Source organism: Canis lupus, chromosome 32 (genome assembly GCF_048164855.1).
Source record: "Canis lupus baileyi chromosome 32, mCanLup2.hap1, whole genome shotgun sequence".
Taxonomy (NCBI): domain Eukaryota; kingdom Metazoa; phylum Chordata; class Mammalia; order Carnivora; family Canidae; genus Canis; species Canis lupus.
The window spans coordinates 38,740,090-38,759,005 of record NC_132869.1 but is presented as its reverse complement, the minus strand read 5'-3'; the positions used below and the strand labels follow the sequence as shown (position 1 = coordinate 38,759,005).

Here is an 18,916-nt window from a genome sequence, read left to right as displayed (position 1 = left end):
TAAGTATAATCATTAGTGGAGTAAAAAGTGGTCCAGACTGTAAAATTAATAGGAAGCAAAAACTTCTGTGGAATTAAATTTTGTCCAGTGACATATCTGCTTCCACTTAAGAAGAGATTTTTAATTAAATTCCACAAACATTAAGCACATTGTGCTCGCTCACAAAGACGAGTAAGATTCCGTTCACGCCTTGCAGGGTACCCAGTTGGGACCCAGCTATTAAGGGATTAAGTAAAAATCTTATTATTTGTCCTTTCAGACCCTGTGGGTTTAGCTTTTCTGCTGGCAAGTTTGTGGACTGGAAAGCAAAAGTTACTACCCCAACCACATGGCACTCAAATGAGGGAGCAATTGAATGTCCTTAGCTAAAAGGATACAGGTTACCATAGGAATGCTCTGTGCCTTGGAGAGATGGGTCCTGCTTAGGGCTGTTTGCACATGGCCACTTCCTTTCCCCACCCTCTTACTGCCGTTACGGCACACTTGTCCATGGTCCAGGTCCAGTGTTCAGCCAAGGACATAAATTCAGAGGCTCTCTCTCTGATGGTGAGAAAACACCCGAAATATAATTCTTGACTCCAGTGACCACAATGGTCTCTTTCTTTGAATCAGTTTTGATTTCTGCAGAGAGGGAGACTGTCACTCGAAATGGCACCTGGCCATCTCTTCATTGTACAGCATGCCATTCAATTACGCCTCTAATTGCTGGCAAGCAAGAATGAGGCCATGAGGTGAGGTGCTGGCTGGGCTTCAGGCAGCAGGAAAAAATCTGGGATCATTTTGGTTGGGTTTTATGTTGCATGGGTTGATCAGAACAGAGGAATGTTGTACCGGAGGAGGGAACTGTACCACAGGTAATCTGCAGATATTAAATGAGGCAAGTCAGTGAATTCAGAGGACAGTGTAGAGGCTGGTGAGGCGTTGTGGAGAGAGGGACAGAATATGGGACAAGAAGAAAATGAAGTCATCCTTGTCTTGGAACTCCAGGAATCAACTGAGCCAAACCAAAAGTTTGACTCGATAGAGGTCTGGGCAATGGCCAGATGGAGTATGAGCCGCTCTGGGCTGCCAGTGGCAGGACCCCTTTCTGGTGATACTGTGAGCGGGCTGTTGAAGGGCATGGAAGCATGTGGTCTGGTGAGCCCCATCAGGAAGGACTGGGACAAATGTAGGGACAAATGGTGAGGTCACAGAGGGCATGGGTTTGGGTTGTGCATAAAGGAGCAAGATGGCACCTAGTAGGCTCAGAAGGTCTTGGCCCTGGCATGTTTGTCACTACTGCTGAGCTAAACCTGGTGCACCCACGTTGTCTCATCTGCCCTGCAGGTTCAGCCATCACTGCTGGGAGCAAACCTCACAGAGAGCAAAGGAGGGGCATCCATGGGCTGCTGCCATTTGTCAAGTGGAAGAGCAAAAGGGCCAGGAGTATGAGAGAAGGGAGGGCCAGGGGGAATATATAGCTCTGCCTTTGTTTTATTTCCAAGGCACCTCTTGGACTGGAGAAACTGTGCTGTTTTTTGGGGTAAAGAAGAGGATGCACATATCCCAGCCATCTGGGTGGCAGATGCCGTGTGTGTGTGTGTGTGTGTGTGTGTGTGTGTGTGATGTCCACAATGCAAAGGAGAAAGACTATATTAAGAACATTACACAAAATAATATGGAAATCTAGAGAAAAGATTCTTCAGTTTCGAATACATCCAGCCACATTCTTTAAGCTATGGATAAAACACAGTAAGGCAATAACAGCCTTGCATATCCAGGATGCAGTGATGTGAAAACTACTCTTAAACCTTTTCCAATAGCTCTACGTGCCCCACTTGACAATACATTCATTAATTCAAGAAACACCTGAGGAGCGTCTCCTTCTGTGCTGGCTACAACCCCAGGCGCAGGCGGTGCAAAGGGTCCACGCATGGAGACAGCTAAGCCAAGCACAGCTGGGACAAAACTGTGCCCGAATCGCTGTGAGGTCCTATGGAATAAGTGCCCACCTGTGCCTTGCAGAATCAGGAAGGGCTTCACAGAGGAGGTGTATCTGAGCTAGACCGCGTGGTATAAGCAGTTTGCTGGTCCCACACCAGAGGGTATAGTAAGGGAGGCAGATGTTTGAGGTCAGTGTGGATCACACAGACTAAGGAAAGATAACCAGAATCTTTGGAAATAGGGTCCCTGCATCATGCCTCATACAGAACAGATAGAGACCCGCTGAATGACCACCAGGGTATGTGGCATCTATTCGGTGAATACAGGACCGTGTGAGCAGCATGAAGGGTGAGCGGGCAACGGCATACGCTTTGCTCTTTATCTTATTCAGTCCACAAGGCAATGCCTGATGGTTTCTGATCACGGCGACATCCCATCCTACTGGAAAGGCCGGGCCAGGCGATCTTTACAGACATGAAAGGGAAGAGAATCTTCTACACATGTCATCCTTGATATAAAACTACATGATGGCAATTTTTCTTCTTTCTATGACTTTCCCTTGTGTGTACCTAGCACAATGTATGTGCTTCCTCTGGTGGGTGTCGCACCACTAACTACGTGGCGGAAAATTCAGTAATAACGCACTTGGATCCTGGGTTCCTATGTCAACTGCGTTTCACACTGCTTACCTCCATATTCCCAGGGATGGATCCTTACTAAAATGGTTTTGGCCTTAATGTGTAATTACCTTAAGCCTGTGGTAAGACACATCCTACAGCCATTTAATTTTCCCTCCTAAAGCTTAAAAAAGAGGTGAGTCCAATGAATCTCCATTCCACATTCGTGGCACACGTATTCAGTAAAAGCACAATAATATCTGCACAGGATCAGCTCCATAAGTCAGCGCACCAGTTCTCAGCCATCATGGAACTGGCAGGGCTTCCGGGCAGGAGATGCTCCAGCCCTCATGAAAAACCCAACACCTAAATTCTGTTCTCAAAAGCCACTAAGCCAGTGCTCTTGGGAAAAAGATAAAGGCTTTAGAGGCGGTTGTGAAAACTTCCCAGGTGTAAATTATTTAAAAGTTCCTGAATTTTGTGCCATTGGGTACAAGTTTCATAAAAAAAAAAAAAAAAGAAGAAAAAGAAGAAAGAAAGAAAGAAAAAGAAAGAAAGAAAGAAAGAAAGAAGAAAGAAAGAAAGAAAAAAAGAAAGAAAGAAAGAGAAAGAAAGAAAGAAAGAAAGAAAGAAAGAAAGAAAGAAAGAAAGAAAGAGAAAAAGAAAATCCCCAAACCAATAGTCTTGGTATCACACACAGTTTCCCGGCAGCAGGAACTTCTTGGGATACAGCCTTCCCATTTCTGTGGTCCCCTCACCTCCAAGGACAGCGGTTATAGGGTTGCAAATAGGACTTCCTTACAAACAGGAGGCTGTTACCACACGCATCTTGCATCGGAGTTTCTAGGTGGTCACAGGCATATCCTTGAGCTGCGGATCTAGCTCACCTTCTCAGCATCAATTTCGAACCCAGGTGCCAGATGTTCGTTAAGGGGCTTCTGGAACACCTCATCCCACGCCCACCTTAACTTTGGAGTTTTCAAGGAAATAGGGCCCTGCATCCACTTCACAGTTTAGGATGATATCGATATTGACCCCTTTGCACGCAGCCATGCTTTGCTTTGAGCCTATCAACACCTGGCTTTCTTTAAATTTCACCTGAACTCCATTCATCTTCTCCCAAATCCTGCAACTCTTTTTCTTTTGTTTGGAGAGACACCATTTCCTCCCTCTGGTGTGTGGTCTCCCTCCCTGCAAGGAGTCCATAGAGCTGGCCTGGCTGGGCTTCGGGCTTATCCCTGGGGTCTTAGCTGATGGGTTAGGAAAATGGGACGATATGGGGTGAAGATTTTACAGGGAGCATGGTGGGCAGCTGTGAGCGTTGGTGACTGTAAAAGCCAGCTCACACCTCAAGCCAAGTGAGTGTGCTTTTCTTTTCTGGAATTGTAGATTTGAGAATGAGCTTTACCTGGTATTTGTGTAAGTACACATCAGCTTCTAGATCGTAAACTTGGTGAACAAGGTGCAGGAGAGAGTTAACTCAGCAGGCCCTGGGTACTCAAACCCTGCACACTCCAAAGAAAGGCCTTCTTCAGGACTGGCCCTTGAGCAGGGCTGGAGACCACCTTGGAGCCCATGGAATATTCTGCTGATAGGAGTGTTTTTCTATGTTTGGACCACACTGTGTCCGTTTGACAAGACAGTTCATGCCAATAATATGATTTGGCTGTGTGCCTGTTTCTGTGTGCCTGAGATCTTGGGCCAGGCTCTCTCTCTCATTTTGACTTCTGGGTGCTAAAGGCTGAGTAGCTAATGTCAGTCATGTGGGGGCTACATGCCTGTGTAGCTGAGCCACATGAGCCCCTGGTCATCAAACCTTGAGATGCTTATCTGGTTGGCCATGTTGGGTCCTGCTGTCACCCATCATCGCCGGGAGAATTCTGAGCATCGGTGTGCCACAATCTTGGGGTGGGACACTTGGAAGCTGGCCCCTGGTTTCTCTTGAACTTGGCCACATGTGCATTTTGCCCTGAGGATACTCATCTGTATCCTTTCACTGTAATAAGTTGTAACCACAAGCGCAGCAGCTCTTCTGAGTCTTGCACGTCCTCTTTATGGACCATCAAGCTTGAGAGTGGTCTTGGGGGGGGACCATATCAGACCAATGACCCATCTCTTAGCCAAGCTCAAGGAGGGGAGGATTTGCCATGTCCCCCGAGCCCAGCCACACATTCCTCACCTGGGGATCTGCAGACCGTCCTCGCCCACACTCTAGCTCACCTTTCCCACAGCTTGTCGAGCATTCCGTTGTCCCCAGCTGCTTCCAGTTGTGGTCTCGGCCTCGCCGTGGGGGCTGTGGCACCGCCGGCACCAAATTGTCCGGTCGATGGGAAGAAAACCCATCTGGATGCCTGACTGGGAAGGTCTGCGCGGATTCTGAGGTGAACACTTCAGGTGCCCCACCACGCACATCTTCCTTCTCCTCGGTCTCCTCTTTGTCTTCTCTCTCCTCCTGGCTCCTCCCATCTGTTACCAGTTGGCCGTTGAAGGGCTCCCCTAGGACAAGCAGGTGCACACACATAGATGTAAGACTGTTCTGGACACTGAGGCCTACAGAGGGATCCCTTTGACATTAGAAATTATGTAGCATGAGATCATTTCCAATTCCTAGCACATGTATTTTAAACATGCAGATACTAATTTCCCTAATATTCAAAACATAATTAAAAATGAGTGAGGGAAAGATGAATATCTCAGCAGGAAAGGCAGGCAAGGGCCAGGAAGAGGCAAGTCACATAAAAAGAAATATAAACAGCCGAAAGCCATACAAAAACACTCAACTTCACTCATAATTAAAGAACTACATGTGAAAACAAAAATAACCACCACAACTTTATTAGCTGAGCAATAAAGATGAAAAACTTTGGAGACCTTTAAATCCCTAAACCCCTCATTGAAGGCACAGGAAAACCTGGGGAGGGGTAGTCTGAAAACAGACACAAATTTTTAGAGGGCAATTTGCCCGTATCTACCCAAGTTTTACTTATTTATTTAAAATTCATTTTACTTAAATTCAGTTAATTAACATATAGTGTATTATTAGTTTCAGAGGTAGAGTTCAGTGATTCATCAGCTGCATTCACAGTTGCCCTGTGCTCATTACATCACATGCCCTCCTAAATGCCCATCACCTAGTTACCCCATCTCCCACCTCCCCTCCAGCAACCCTCTACCCACGTTTTATTTTATTTTTTTAAAGAGTTTATTTAATTATTCATGAGAGACACAGAGAGAGGCAGGGGTACAGGCAGAGGGAGAAGCAGGCTCCATGCAGGGAGCCCGATGTGGGGCTCAATCCTGGGACCCCAGCATCATGTCCTGGGCTGAAGGCAGATGCTCAACCACTGAGCCACCCAGATGTCCCTCTACCTAACTTTTAAATGCACACACCTCTTGACCTAGTGGTTCAGTCTTTAGGATATTTATCATACAACTATTCATTCTTTTACATAAAGCTGTATGTACAAGCCTGGTTACTAAAGTGTGTTTTGAAATAGCCAAATAGGGGATCCCTGGGTGGCACAGCAGTTTGGCGCCTGCCTTTGGCCCAGGGTGTGATCCTGGAGACCCGGGATCGAGTCCCACGTCGGGCTCCCTGCATGGAGCCTGCTTCTCCCTCTGCCTGTGTCTCTGCGTCTCTCTCTCTCTCTCTCTGTGTGACTATCATAAATAAAAAATTTAAAAAAAAAGTATTGAAATAGCCAAATAGTAAAGTGAAATTAAATGTCTGCTGGGGTGGCGGTTAAAATACATTGTGCCACAACTACAGATGGATGCTATGCTATTTTTGTTTTGAATAATGAAGCAAATATACAGTGTGACATGGAGATACGCTCTGCCCTTTATGCCTGTTCCTCCTCCTCTCCCGGCCCCAGTGGCCAAGCTCTTAGGTTTTCTGGGCTTGGACTTTTGCAGAGAAGTAGAAGCTGCTGGAAGTCAACAGCTCCTCCTTCCTACAGGGAAAGCCTGAGTTCTCAATAAGGGTAATGAGGCCCAGATACCAGAGCCTGCAGAGGGGAAGGAGGAGGAAAGAGGAGGGGAAAGTAGAGGGCATTTTTTTAAAGACAGAGAGAGAGAGAGACAGACAGAGATGTTTCCAAGGCAAGGAGAGGTTGGAGTCAGAAGGCCAGGGTTCCCTGAGTACTAGGGACCTTCCTGTGCCTGGCAGGGATCTGTACTCAAACTGGGGTGGGGGTGTGTTGTGTGTATAGCCCCCCGGTTGACCGAGATTGAGTTCTCTGCAAGTTTCGAGGAAGTCTGAAGTAAAGGCGAGATCTAAGTTAGACTTCTGGAAACGCCTGGCATGGGATGTTCCCTGTACACTGCAGACAAAAGTTCAAATTGGTTATAAGCTGTTTCTATGTGCACAGGAAAGGGCTGGGTGGAGTCCCTCCAAATCATTATGAGATATTCCCTCTAGGAATGGGGTCAGGGGATGAAGTTGGGGCATATTGCTTTTTTATTTTCTTTAAATAGACTTTTCTTCTTCTTCTTCTTCTTCTTCTTCTTCTTCTTCTTCTTCTTCTTCTTCTTCTTCTTCTTCTTCTCTTCTTCTTCTTCTTTTCTTCTTCTTCTTCTTCTTCTTCTTTTCTTCTTCTTCTTCTTCTTTTCTTCTTCTTCTTCTTCTTCTTCTTCTTCTTCTTCTTCTTCTTCTTCTTCTTTTCTTCTTCTTCTTTTCTCCTCCTTCTTCTTCTTCTTCTTCTTCTTCTTCTTCTTCTTCTTCTTCTTCTTCTTCTTCTTCTTCTTCTTCTTCTTCTTCTTCTTCCCCTTCTCCTCCTCCTCCCCCTCCTCCTCCTCCTCCTCCTCTTCCTTCTTTAGAGCTGTTTCAGGTACCCAGCACAATTAAGTGGCAAGTACAGAGTTCCCATACCTCCCCTGGTCCCACATCATGTGCTGCCTCCCCCATCGATGTCCCGCATCACAGTGGTACCGCTGTTACCATCCATGGATCTGCACTGACACATCGTTATCACCCAAAGCCCATAGTCTTCATTAGAATTAATTTTGGTGGTGTACATTCTTTTTTTTAATTAACATCTTATTTATTTATTTGGGGGAGAGAGTGAGCGAGCATGAGCAGGGTGAAGGACAGAGGGAGAAGCAGACTCCCCACTGAGCAGGGAGCTGGCTGTGGGGATCATCCCAGGACCCTGGGATCCTGACCTGAGCCGAAGGCAGATGCTCAACCGACTGAGCCACCCAGGCATCCTTGGTGGTGTATATTCGATGGATCCGGACACATGTATAATGCCATGTATCCATCATTACAGTGTCATTGAGAATAGTTTCAGTACCCTAAAAATCCTGTTTGCCTATTCACCCGTCCCTCCCCCTTAGCCCCTGGCAACCTCTGATGTGTTTAGTTTCTCCCCATAATATATAGTTGGAATCATTTCAGATTATCTTCTTTCACTTAATAATGCACATTTAAGTTTCCTCCATGTCTTTTCATGCATAGGTGGCTCACTTCTTTTTGTGCTGAATAATATTCCACTGGCTGGATGTACCTCAGTTTATCCATCCATTCACCTAACAAGGGCATCTTGGTTGCTTCCAAGTTTGGGCAATTATGGAGCACTTGCATCTTACTTCATGTATTCTATTTTGATTGACTATTGTTTAAGTATATGCAAGTTTGATACAAAACAAGGAGGCAAATTCCAGAGTTACAGTAGAATCTAGTTAAAACTTAGGGCTTTCCCCACCCTTCACCATTTACAATACTTCATGGCTTAAAATACTAAAGATGATTTAAATCAACAGAATCAAGACTAGGCATACTGATATAAGTGAGACTAAAATATTACCAGGCAAAAACATTTTAAAATCTTTTGTACATCTTGCATGCACTGGGCACTATGTTGGGATGGACACCTGATACTCAATCTCTTCCACTGTCTGCCCCCTCCAAAAATACCCTTTTGAATGTAGGGTTTTTCCCATCACTATTCTGTAGACTGGGAATGTGCTCAGAGAAGTTTCTGACTTGACTGAGGTGCACAGCAAATTTCGAGTTCATGGATGGATGGTGAAGCCCGAGTTCATAGAGGATAAAGCCTGGTCCAGAATGCCTCTCCTCGCCAACTTTTTACAGTGGACCTGCCCTGTTCCAGGTAGCCAATTCCATGCTACCCACCAGGCTTGTTATCCACCATCATCACCCTGTAGGGTTTCAAACAGTCTGTCCAATTGTTCCTATTGAATCAGCATCAGATCTCAACAACCCTAATATTCTGCTGTCTGAGCTTGGTTTTTCAGACTGTGTATGGTTTCTTTTTTTCTTTTCTCTATTTTTTTTTTTTTTTTGCATATGGTTTCTGCAAATGGCTTGAACACTGTGTATGCTGACTTGCGGTGTGGACAACACAGGCAGCCAATGTGCCCAGCTCCTGCCCTGTTGTCTCCAGGAGCCAAGTGATTCCTCCCTGACCTGTGATAATCGGATAATCCGGTTACCCATTTGGTGGGCCAGAGAAGGAACTCGGATGAGGCCTCACATCTGTGTCCTCACTTCCTAGGACAGGTGTCAGACCAGGTAACCCTGGGCGGTATGACAGGCACAGGAGACTGAGGTCACTGTGGGACCCAGACAAATAAGTCCATCTGTCTGAGCTTCCATTTCTTTCTTTTTAAAATGAGGCACCTTCCTCTGAGCACTGTTGTGATAATTTGATGAGTTAATCTATGTGAAGGGCTTAGCAGTGTCTGGCACACAGCAAGGACTCAGTGCATGTGAGTGATATTATCATTAATATTTATGCAGAACTTCCTGTTCCAAAGATGGAAAAGACAGTCTCCATTTGGGTGGTGGGTTCCATTGTCATTTGGTAAAGAAATATCTGTAGATATTTCTCTGCCTGGTGTGTCATTCAGCAGAGCCCACAGGAAAGAGACAGATAATCAGGACAATTAGGTGTGAACTCATTAATCTTTCCTTTTAAGTCAAAGTAGTGTCAACAGAAGCAAAAGGGGACCAAGAAAAAAAAGGCACAACTTGGACAGAATGATAGCCCTCGGAAGGAGTCTGCATCCTAATACCTGGAAATGAGTATGGTACCTTATATGGTAAAAGGGACTTTGCAGATGTGATGAAGTTAAAGATTAGGGGATAGAGAACTGTCCTGGATTGTCTGGTTGGGCCCAGAGACGTGATGAGGGAAGAAGAGGGTCGGAGCCTGAGATCTGAAGGTGCCACTCAACCAGCATTGACGATGCAGGAAGAGGCCAAGCAGCAAGGAGTGCAGAAGGCCTCTCAAAGACAAAAGTGCAGGACGATAGAACCTTCTGGGGCCTTCGAGGGGAACACAGCCTGCTGGCACCTTGATTCCAGCCCAGCAAAACCCATTTTGGATTTCTGACCTTCTGAACGGTAGGAAATTTATGTTGTTTTAAGTCACTAAGGTTGAAGTAATTTGTTCTACAGCCTTAGGAAGCTAATATAAGGTATCTCAAAATGTTGAACTGGAAAGACAGACTGAGGATGTTCACCTCATTTTTGAATCAAGGGAATGAGACCTTCTTATCAACAAAGGCTCAGACAAATGGTGAAGCATCCTCTGATCTCAGGCTGTGTCCATGGGTTTTCTCTGCGTTGACTGAGAGACACAAGGAAGATGCACAAGAAGAGATACAGAGGGCTTCAAAAGGAAATGATGGGCATGCTTGGCAGTAAAACAAGAGGTTTTACCTGGTCTCCTGTGAGGAGGCACCTGTGGGCTGATGATGTTGGTCCCCATGATGACGTACTCATAGTGGACTCCCGGGTTAGGCTGCTGGTGTATCATCTGACAACACAGAGGTCGATATCACTGCCCTGCGAAACACGCACACCCCCCTCCCGCTGGCCCAGGGTTCCCCGGTGTAAATGGCACTGTCTATAAACAAGTGGGTCGATTCAGATCTAAGCATATAAGTGAACCTGTGGCAGATTAAATGAAAGCTCTTTCCAGATGTTTTTTTTGTTAATTTGCTTTTGAAGAATGAAGAACTTAGAAGAAAACTAGGCTGAAAGTCAAAGTTTTATTCCTATTACAAATAGGAAGAGGGGAACACTGGCTGCAGAGGTTTTCTGTTAGCTCTCAACCATCGTATCCTATGGTTTAGATTTTGCTCAGCGCTCTCAAAATGGCCAAGCCAGGTTTATGCTCCAGGGGAACGCACTCGAACACCAGGTGGCGAGATAGAGTCACACAAAGAAGAGCCAGCCTGGGATCTTTCATGCTCCTGAACCCTACATGGCTTTGAGGCTGGCTCAGGAAAGGTCTGCCCCAACCTCTCCCTCATTTGCTTTCTGCATTTCATCCCCTCCCATCCATGGAAAGCTCCAGAACCACAAAAAGACATGGTCAGGAAGACCGGTGTAAAGGAAGTCAGTCTCCCTGGTTTCTACTCTCCTAGGACCCAATGACAAAAGCAAGGAATCAAGCAGGGAGCTGCAGGAGGACGTGGAAGTCAGGAATTAAACATGGTCTGGGCCAAAAAAACCCCACAAAATAAATCATCATGGCTTTGCAGAATGAATCCCTCCCTCCCTGTTGGCTTTGGAACACAAAGTCCCTTGTGCCTTCCTGGTGAGAAGTAGGATGCTGGACTAAAGAGAGTGCCAGAATGGGAATCTGCAGTGTGAATATGAGCCAGGCAAGGGGACACTGTCCTGTTCTGATGTTTCTGTCTCTACCACTTCATAAAGGGGCTCTCCTCTTGACCAGCTGTGTAACCTAGAGCACATCCCATGGTCTCATCGCTTTCGATTTCTTCAACTGGAGAGGGAGATCAGAATCACAGCTGTCTCTTAGATCCTTTAAAGCCACAAGCATCTCCCAGTCACCCCGGCACAGTGGGTGCTGTTTGGTTCATGAAAATGCCCATTCTCTCTGCCATCATCCCTTACTTGCTCTCTACACGTGAAATGGGGCCTTTCTACAGATCACCCGAGGGAAGGCAGACATGAGGGCCACTGAGATCCTTACACCCAAGAACCATGGTGGTGAACACAGGACCCCAAGGGATGCAGTGGTGTGGCCTCTGGTTCCCATCCTCTACTCCTAACTTCCTCGTTTCTCTTTTTGCATAATCCGACAGTGGGTCTGAGGCTGGACACCCTCCCCGCCTCTCCTATGCCTCTTCTGCGTGAGCATCCTGCCAGTGCAAACCTTGTCCCGTTTATGAAATTATTGTTGGCCACTACATCCTAGACCACCCACAGTGGGTCCTTTACCCCTGATCCCATTTGAGACTTACCCAGAGTCCAACAACCAACTGGACAGTCTTAAAAACATATTCAAAATTAACCATAATAAGGCTTCTTTTATAGTTTCTAGTCTATGAGCCACCAGGCCCAACAGGAACGAACATGTAACTATATAGTTGGAGAACTGAGAACTGGTATTTATAGAATTCGAACACAGCAGATAGCATATAGATTAGCATAGTTTTGGAGATGGTAAGAGAATGCAGGTACATGGGTGAGCTCGTCTTTATAAAAGCTCATTTCAAGCTTTCATTTCTTGTCACTTTAAGAAATTTCCTGATCTTTTTAAGAAGGATGGATTTTAGTGCTTTCTTTTAAAAAGAAGGTCTGTTTCAAACTCTTGAGAGACTTAATAATTTAGTTTCTTGTAAAATAAATCCCAAATTGTGTCTTCTGCAAGGCAAGGAATTTGTAGTAAACCTCTACATTGTTACTCCAAGCTTTTGTATCATCTGGAGTACTCTGGCGTTCTTGTTTCTTCATTCGCTTTAATAGAATTTGAAGAGGGCTGGGAACTTGAGCAGTCTTGTCTTGCTCTAAGCATTTGCTTTCTTTTGCCATAAAAAGAAAACATGCCAAATTAGCATTAGGAGAAAAGTGCCTGGAGGGGAGCCAATGCTCATGAAATAAAGGATATGTTTTGCCTCTGATTTGGTTCAACAAGTGAAAATGGTTTTAGGGGGTCTGAGAGTAATAAGCATCTGGTAGAGGTTAAGGTTTCTATGAGCTAGGTACATTCAGAGGTGAATGGCAAAGATGAACGCCAAGCATTTAGGCACCTCCAAAGGCTCAGCTCGAATGGTTTTTTTGGGCCCAGGCAATGATTCGTTGTTTATTTGTGCTAAGCGTGGTCCTTAGAAGAAACAAGATGCAAAATCCCAACAGTCCAGAAACATCCACACTCACATAGACATCCAAGATCTCATTAGTGGGGCCTTCAGCCAAAAAGGATTCTCCCGCGGTGCTCGAAATCTCATTCGGACGCTTGTAGGTGAACATGGTCCCTCCACCTTCATATTTTCCTGGCCGGTCAATTGCCCAGTTCCCATTGATGATGGAGCGGCCAGAGCGACTTCGCAGAGCTGTCAAGAACAAGGAGACAATTCCTCGCGTAAGCCGAAGGTGTGCACAAGAAAGTGAACTGCCCCCTGCCCCCTTCCCCTAGTTGCTGGATTATTAATTCATCAAGTGTTTGATGAGGATCCGCTATGTGCCTGGCACTGAACGAGGCTGAGACAGAGGTGAGGCATCTAGGGCATGACCCTTTCAACCCATTCAATCCCTTCCACCTCTCAGATTTAGTAGAGAAAGGAGATGTGGGAATGGTTAGGAGAGAAGGATGTGGAAATAGGTGAAGGAGAAAAAGGAAGAAGAGAAAAGGAGAGGAAGGCAAACTGCATTATATCCTATTATCTAGGGGAAAGGTTGCACGCTGGCAGCCCGTGAGCTGATTTTGGCCCACAGATAAGCTTAGTTTGGCCTTCATCGTGTTTTGTTTTGTTTTTATATAATTGAACCCAAACTCCATTTGGGTTCTCTAGCTTCTAGCTTCTCTTGTAAAACAAGAAGACATGTTAGCATTGGCTCCACATTTCCTTACAGCGGCAACCAGCTGGAGCTGAGGAGGACCGCCCCGTTAGATGGGGCCTGTGCGTTCTGGTTGGCCCCAACCCCACTACTCCCTAGGATCCCCCGACACTGAGGCTAAGGTTTGGTTTACTGCCCATTTGTTTATGACTATGGATTATTTATTCCATTTATGAGCATGCTTGCATTGTTATTAGTCTCACAGAATAGCAACTTTCTCATAATTCTTTCTACTTGTATGTCTACTAAAAGCGACAAAGCTAAAGCTAGGACAAGAGGGTCCCATGATCTTCTGCTACTTGATCCCGTCATTCATTTGTATGACCTGTCTGACTTCTGTGGGCTCCTGAGGCTCTGAGCCATGCTAGCTTCTCCCACATACCCTCTCAGAATGAGCCCTAGTGAGACTGCTAGGCGGGTGCGTGTCCCCATCTCTCAGAATGCAGCCCAGGGATTAGAGGAAACTTGTTCAAGTTCATGAAGATGAGAAGTGATTGAAATATGTCCACACTCAGGAGGGAGGTAAGAAAGGAGAAGAGGGGTAAGGAACGAAGTGTTCAGTTTGAGAAGAAAGGATAGCACATGAGAGCTGACTTTCTTCCATTAGGCCTTCAGCACCTTGAAACCCCTAAGCCAATGGTGTATTGGCTTTAAAAGAGATCTGGGATTCTTTAAAAAAAGATTTTATTTATTTATTCATGAGAGACAGAGAGAGAGAGAGAGAGAGGGAGAGAGAGAGAGAGAGGGAGAGAGACAAGCAGAGGGAAAGGCAGGCTCCATGCAGGAAGCCTGATGTGGGACTCGATCCCGGGACCCCGGGGTCACGACCTGAGTCAAAGGTAGATGCTCAACCACTGAGACACCCAGGTGCCCAAGAGATTTGGTATCAAGTGTCATAGTCATATACACAGTGGACCTGTGATGGTCACTGGCTCTTTGCAAACTTCACTTTCACAGAGTTACTAAATTGAATTGTGTGCCATGTATTATGTATTACGGAAACATTTATATACAAAGAAAAGCAGTGAGAACAGTAAAATAAACCTCTGTGTGTATATCACCCAGCTTCAGTAATTATCAACTCATGGTTTATTCTGTTTCACTCTCCAAATCCTAGACCCCATTTATCCTTCCATTTTTTTCAGGAGGTATCTTAAAATATAAGGACTCTGTTCCTTAAATCCATTTTTAGCAGTGTTTCTACAGTGGGTCTCTGGAGGCCAGCAGAGTCAGAGCTGCTCCAAGGGTGCAAGAGCTTCCTATTTACAGGCAGGGCCCCTGCAGACTCCATCCCTGGCTGGCTGGTTGCCATGACTACTAGGAGATCTCCCCCCCCCCCCCGCCCCCAGCTGTGGAATACCGAATACTGAATTATAAAATCAATTCAACTTAATGAGTGGCAAAGAAGGTCCAGACGAGAGACTGAGGACGAATAGGTTTGCAGGTGTTTTCTCTCAGAAACCACACTTGAGAGTGGTCCATATGGTCTCTCCAATTCCCCACTTCCCATTCATTTTTCAATCATCTCCAACTTGACTCCTGCCACCATTACTCCACTGGGACGACTCAGATGAATGGTCCCTGGGACCTCCATGTTGCTACATCCACCAGGCCTCTTCCAGGCCTTCCCTTGCTAGGTGTCTCAGCAATATTTGGTGCTACAGACCATGCCATCCTAACTGAAATATTCTAGCTCTGGTTTCTGGCACAAGACAGTCAGCTTGCTGTCCTCCTGCTCTCAAGCTACTCATCTGTTCTTTCTTTCCCGTGTCATCTATCTGTACTTGGCTACTGAAGATTAGTGTTCCTTGAGGATTAAGAGTAGACCCAATTTGGGTGGTGTATTTCTTGGGCAATTTCATTTATGCCATGGCTGGCTTTCTTTCTTTCTTTCTTTCTTTCTTTCTTTCTTTCTTTCTTTCTTTCTTTCTTTCTTTTTCTTATTATTTTTTTATGCCATGGCTTTAATTACTGTATTCTGCTGACTTCCAAATTTCTTTTTCCATTCCAGATTTCTCCTCTGGTCCCATATTTCTTTATCTGATTGCTTACTGGACGGCTTCACTTAGATATGTAGGCCCCATCTCACCCTAGACCTCTTCCAGTGTTTGCTATGTTAAGTGGTATTACCATCCACTTCACTAGACAAGGAGGAATTATCCTGGACCTCTCCCTCTTCCTTATCTCCTATATCCAATCCAGTGTTTAAATTTTACTTGACCTCTTAGATATATCTTGAACTCATCAACTTCCCTCCATGTCCATGGCCATAATGCAGGACAAGACCACCACCAGATCTCATCTGGTCGAATTGGAAAACCTTCCAATTGGTCTACCTATTTCCCCTCTTTTTCAGTCAGAATATTCTCCTCGGAATACAGGTTTGACCATCAACTATGACTCAACACCCTTCTATTTCTGTAAGAGAAGAAACTCTGTAGTCATTTACCACCTGCATGTAAATGGAGGGGAAGATTTGTTGATCATTATAAAAACAATGTTTTGTGCTTTAGTAGCTGTATTTTCAAGAGGTGAAACCATCTCTAAGAATGATGAAAGTAGTTGGCCCCACACCTGGAATGAGACCATATGGGGATGAGATCTTCTAGTGAATTAAGAACTACTATACCAGCCTATGTGTACATGGGATTCTTCATGAAACTGAGGCCTTACAAGGCAAGCCAGCAGTGCCGTGTTGGAGGGTAGGGCAGGAGTAGCTAGATCAACAGAAAAATAGCTGTTACGTACAGCTTTATATTTTTTAAAGGTAATAGGGCTCCCTAACTTTCCTAAGGCATATTTTTCTAGCTACCTTCTGGCCTTCTGGCCTGTGTCTGGCTTCCTTGTTGATGGCTTTTTTTTTGATCATTCTGTTTTTTTTTTTTTTTAATAAATCTGAAAAAGTTAAAAAAAAACAAAAACAAAAAACCCTTAATGGGTTGGGGCCCGTGGTGATGTGGTGCAGCCTCATCATGAATCACTTTTATTCTGCTCCCTGTGCCCTGCTCTCTGGCCTTCTTTTAGCCCATCTAATACAGGTTCCCTGCACAATCTGTTCCTTCTTCCAGAAGTGTTTCTCTGAACCCCAAATCGTATTTGTTCTTTAGAGGTCAGTTCCTTAGGGGAGCCTTCCCCAACCCTCAGTTCAGGCCCGTCTCTTCTTTCACATACTCTAAGAGATGCAAAAGCCTCTCTTCCAAGGCATTTAACTCAGTCTGTTACACACACCCATTCAGAGCATGATTGAACTAATGTTGGTCTCCCAGAACACCGCGAGTTCCAAAAAGTGTTTCCTCCCTGTTGCAGGTCTAGTGACCAGCACACAGTGCTTACCATAGAGTAAGAATTCATATTTGCTGAATGCAAAAATCCACAGCAGAAAAGACACCAGCTCAAAGGAAAGATAGGCAAAGAATGATGAACAAGCAATTCAAAGAACACCAAGAATAAATACTCCGTAAGTGAATGGAAAGATGCTCTGCCTCACTTACAGTTTAAGAAATGCAAGTCAAAACTGCAATGGGATACTCTTGACTCACCAGATTGACAAATGTTTGAAAACATTTAATATTGCCAGAGTTGGCAGGAGTATGAGCCAGCAAGCATCTATTACATTGTTGGTGGGAAGGTAAACCAATTCGATCACATTGGAGGGCAATTTGGTTATACTGCTAAAACTTTAAGCGCCTGTACGTGTGACCCAAGAATTCTAATTGTAGGAAAGTACTGGAGGGATATACTTTTATAAGTACACAAAAGGTTTGTAACAAGGATATTCCCTGCAGACAGTGTTTTGGTATGATCTCACTTGTGTATACTTTTAAGCAAAAGCATATACATAAAACATGTATGCACACACATAAAACTTTTCAGAGAAAGTTGTAAAACTGTTAACAGTTGAGGACAGAAATTAGGGTTTAGATTGGGATGGGAGATGAGAAGGGAACATTTATTTCCCATCTTATATCTTTTTATTGCCATATAAAATTTATTTTACCATACATGTATATTACCTTCTTTAAAGCTTACATCTTTCTTAGTTCATATAAAGGACATGGTACAAGCAGAAATACTCCCGAGGGATATACCTATTTTCCCTTTTTTATTGGTTCTTCTTAAAAATCCCATTCAGAGCATCTCAAGCTCAGAACTGAGGTAGGTTCTGGCTAACGTTTTATTACTCTTAATGTCAATATTATAGAAGAGGTTGTTATCTGGAAACCAAAAAGTCCAAAAAACCTTCTGAAATACGGCACAGGAGAGAACTGCATTGGCTTCCCAGGAAATAAGACTCGAGGACCCCAAATCTTTTTACCATCTACTACTGTTACCCATGCACCCACTCTCAGGGTTTAGACAAATCTTTCACCATATAATAGCAAAGTGTAAAGAAAGCGGTATGAGATTTTTAGCAGACACGGGCCTGGTTCCCTATGCCCACAGGTTAGCTTCTGGAAGAGCTCCAGAACTAGCCCCCACCTGGGCTTGCAGATTGAAAGCAGCTGCACCTCCAGTTTATGTGCCTGTAAGCAGTTCCAGGGCTACGTAATGGTGTCCAGAGCTACCCCACAAAAAGGTGCAGGTGACTCATGGCTCTTGCTAGTGGGTGTGTTCATGGAAGGTCAAGCTTTGGCGAAGCTTGTCATGGCTACGTCGATATGAGGAAATCTCCACTCTTGTTTGACATATGGATTTTATCCGTTTTAGCTGTCAACGCTGGGCATATATATTTGGCCTAAACCACCTGCACCAACAATACCTTTCTCCCGGATTCATATAGGTATCGCTTACTGATCCAAGCCCTGCTTCTCAGACACTTGATCCCATAATCTTAATGCCCACAATTGCTGACCCAACCCTTGGGTCTAGACAAAAAAGACGTTTTCTTTACAGCCAACAGATCACTGTGATCTAGATACTGGTTTTTTCCTTTGGAAAATGAAAATTGAGTTCTTCTTACTAACAAAATTCTGAGTTTCAGCAGTTCTTAGAAGCTATCTGGGAAGCAGCCCAATAAGCTCAAGGGTGAAAGGGGTCAGACATCACTGGCCGCCATCACAATGCCAGCTGGAGGTCTGCAGCTGTGCCATTTTTGCTTTAGTCTATGAGTTTTAAAAAAGCTCACATGTGGGCACAAACCCAAGCGAGTCTCAGAATATGTTGGCTAATCTGGTATCTTGAAAATGGAACACACCTACTTACTTCATACTACCATCTTGGAGGGGTCTGTCAGTTACATCCTTATTGTAGCATTCCTTTTATTTTTTTTTAAGATTTTATTTAGTTATTCATGAAATAGACATAGGCAGAGGGAGAAGCAGGCCCCCCCTTGAGAAGTCCGATGTGGGATTCGATCCCAGGACCCTGGCATCATGACCTCAGCCAAAAGCAGATGCCCAACCATGGAGTCACCAGTTGCCAGTTGTGTAAGGCAAGCAGAACACATATTACCTTTATTATACAGAAGAGGAAATAGGCCCAGATAGATTAAGTTGCTTGCTCAAGGTCACAAATTGTTAGTAGAGTTTAGGACTTGAAC

At 44.8% G+C, this 18,916-nt stretch overlaps 1 protein-coding gene across 3 annotated transcripts in view; it reads right to left on the bottom strand.

Annotated features, from left to right (window-relative positions):
• THSD4 (thrombospondin type 1 domain containing 4) overlaps positions 1 to 18,916 on the bottom strand; it is a 568,727-nt gene that overhangs the window by 34,395 nt on the left and 515,416 nt on the right. For all 3 annotated transcript variants that reach the window (XM_072809456.1, XM_072809457.1, XM_072809458.1), the window contains 3 exons: positions 12,697 to 12,872; positions 10,228 to 10,324; positions 4,761 to 5,036 (listed from right to left, as the gene is read on the bottom strand). In XM_072809456.1, the coding sequence (XP_072665557.1) occupies positions 4,761 to 5,036; positions 10,228 to 10,324; positions 12,697 to 12,872 (549 nt within the window). The remainder of the gene's footprint in view (positions 1 to 4,760; positions 5,037 to 10,227; positions 10,325 to 12,696; positions 12,873 to 18,916) is intronic.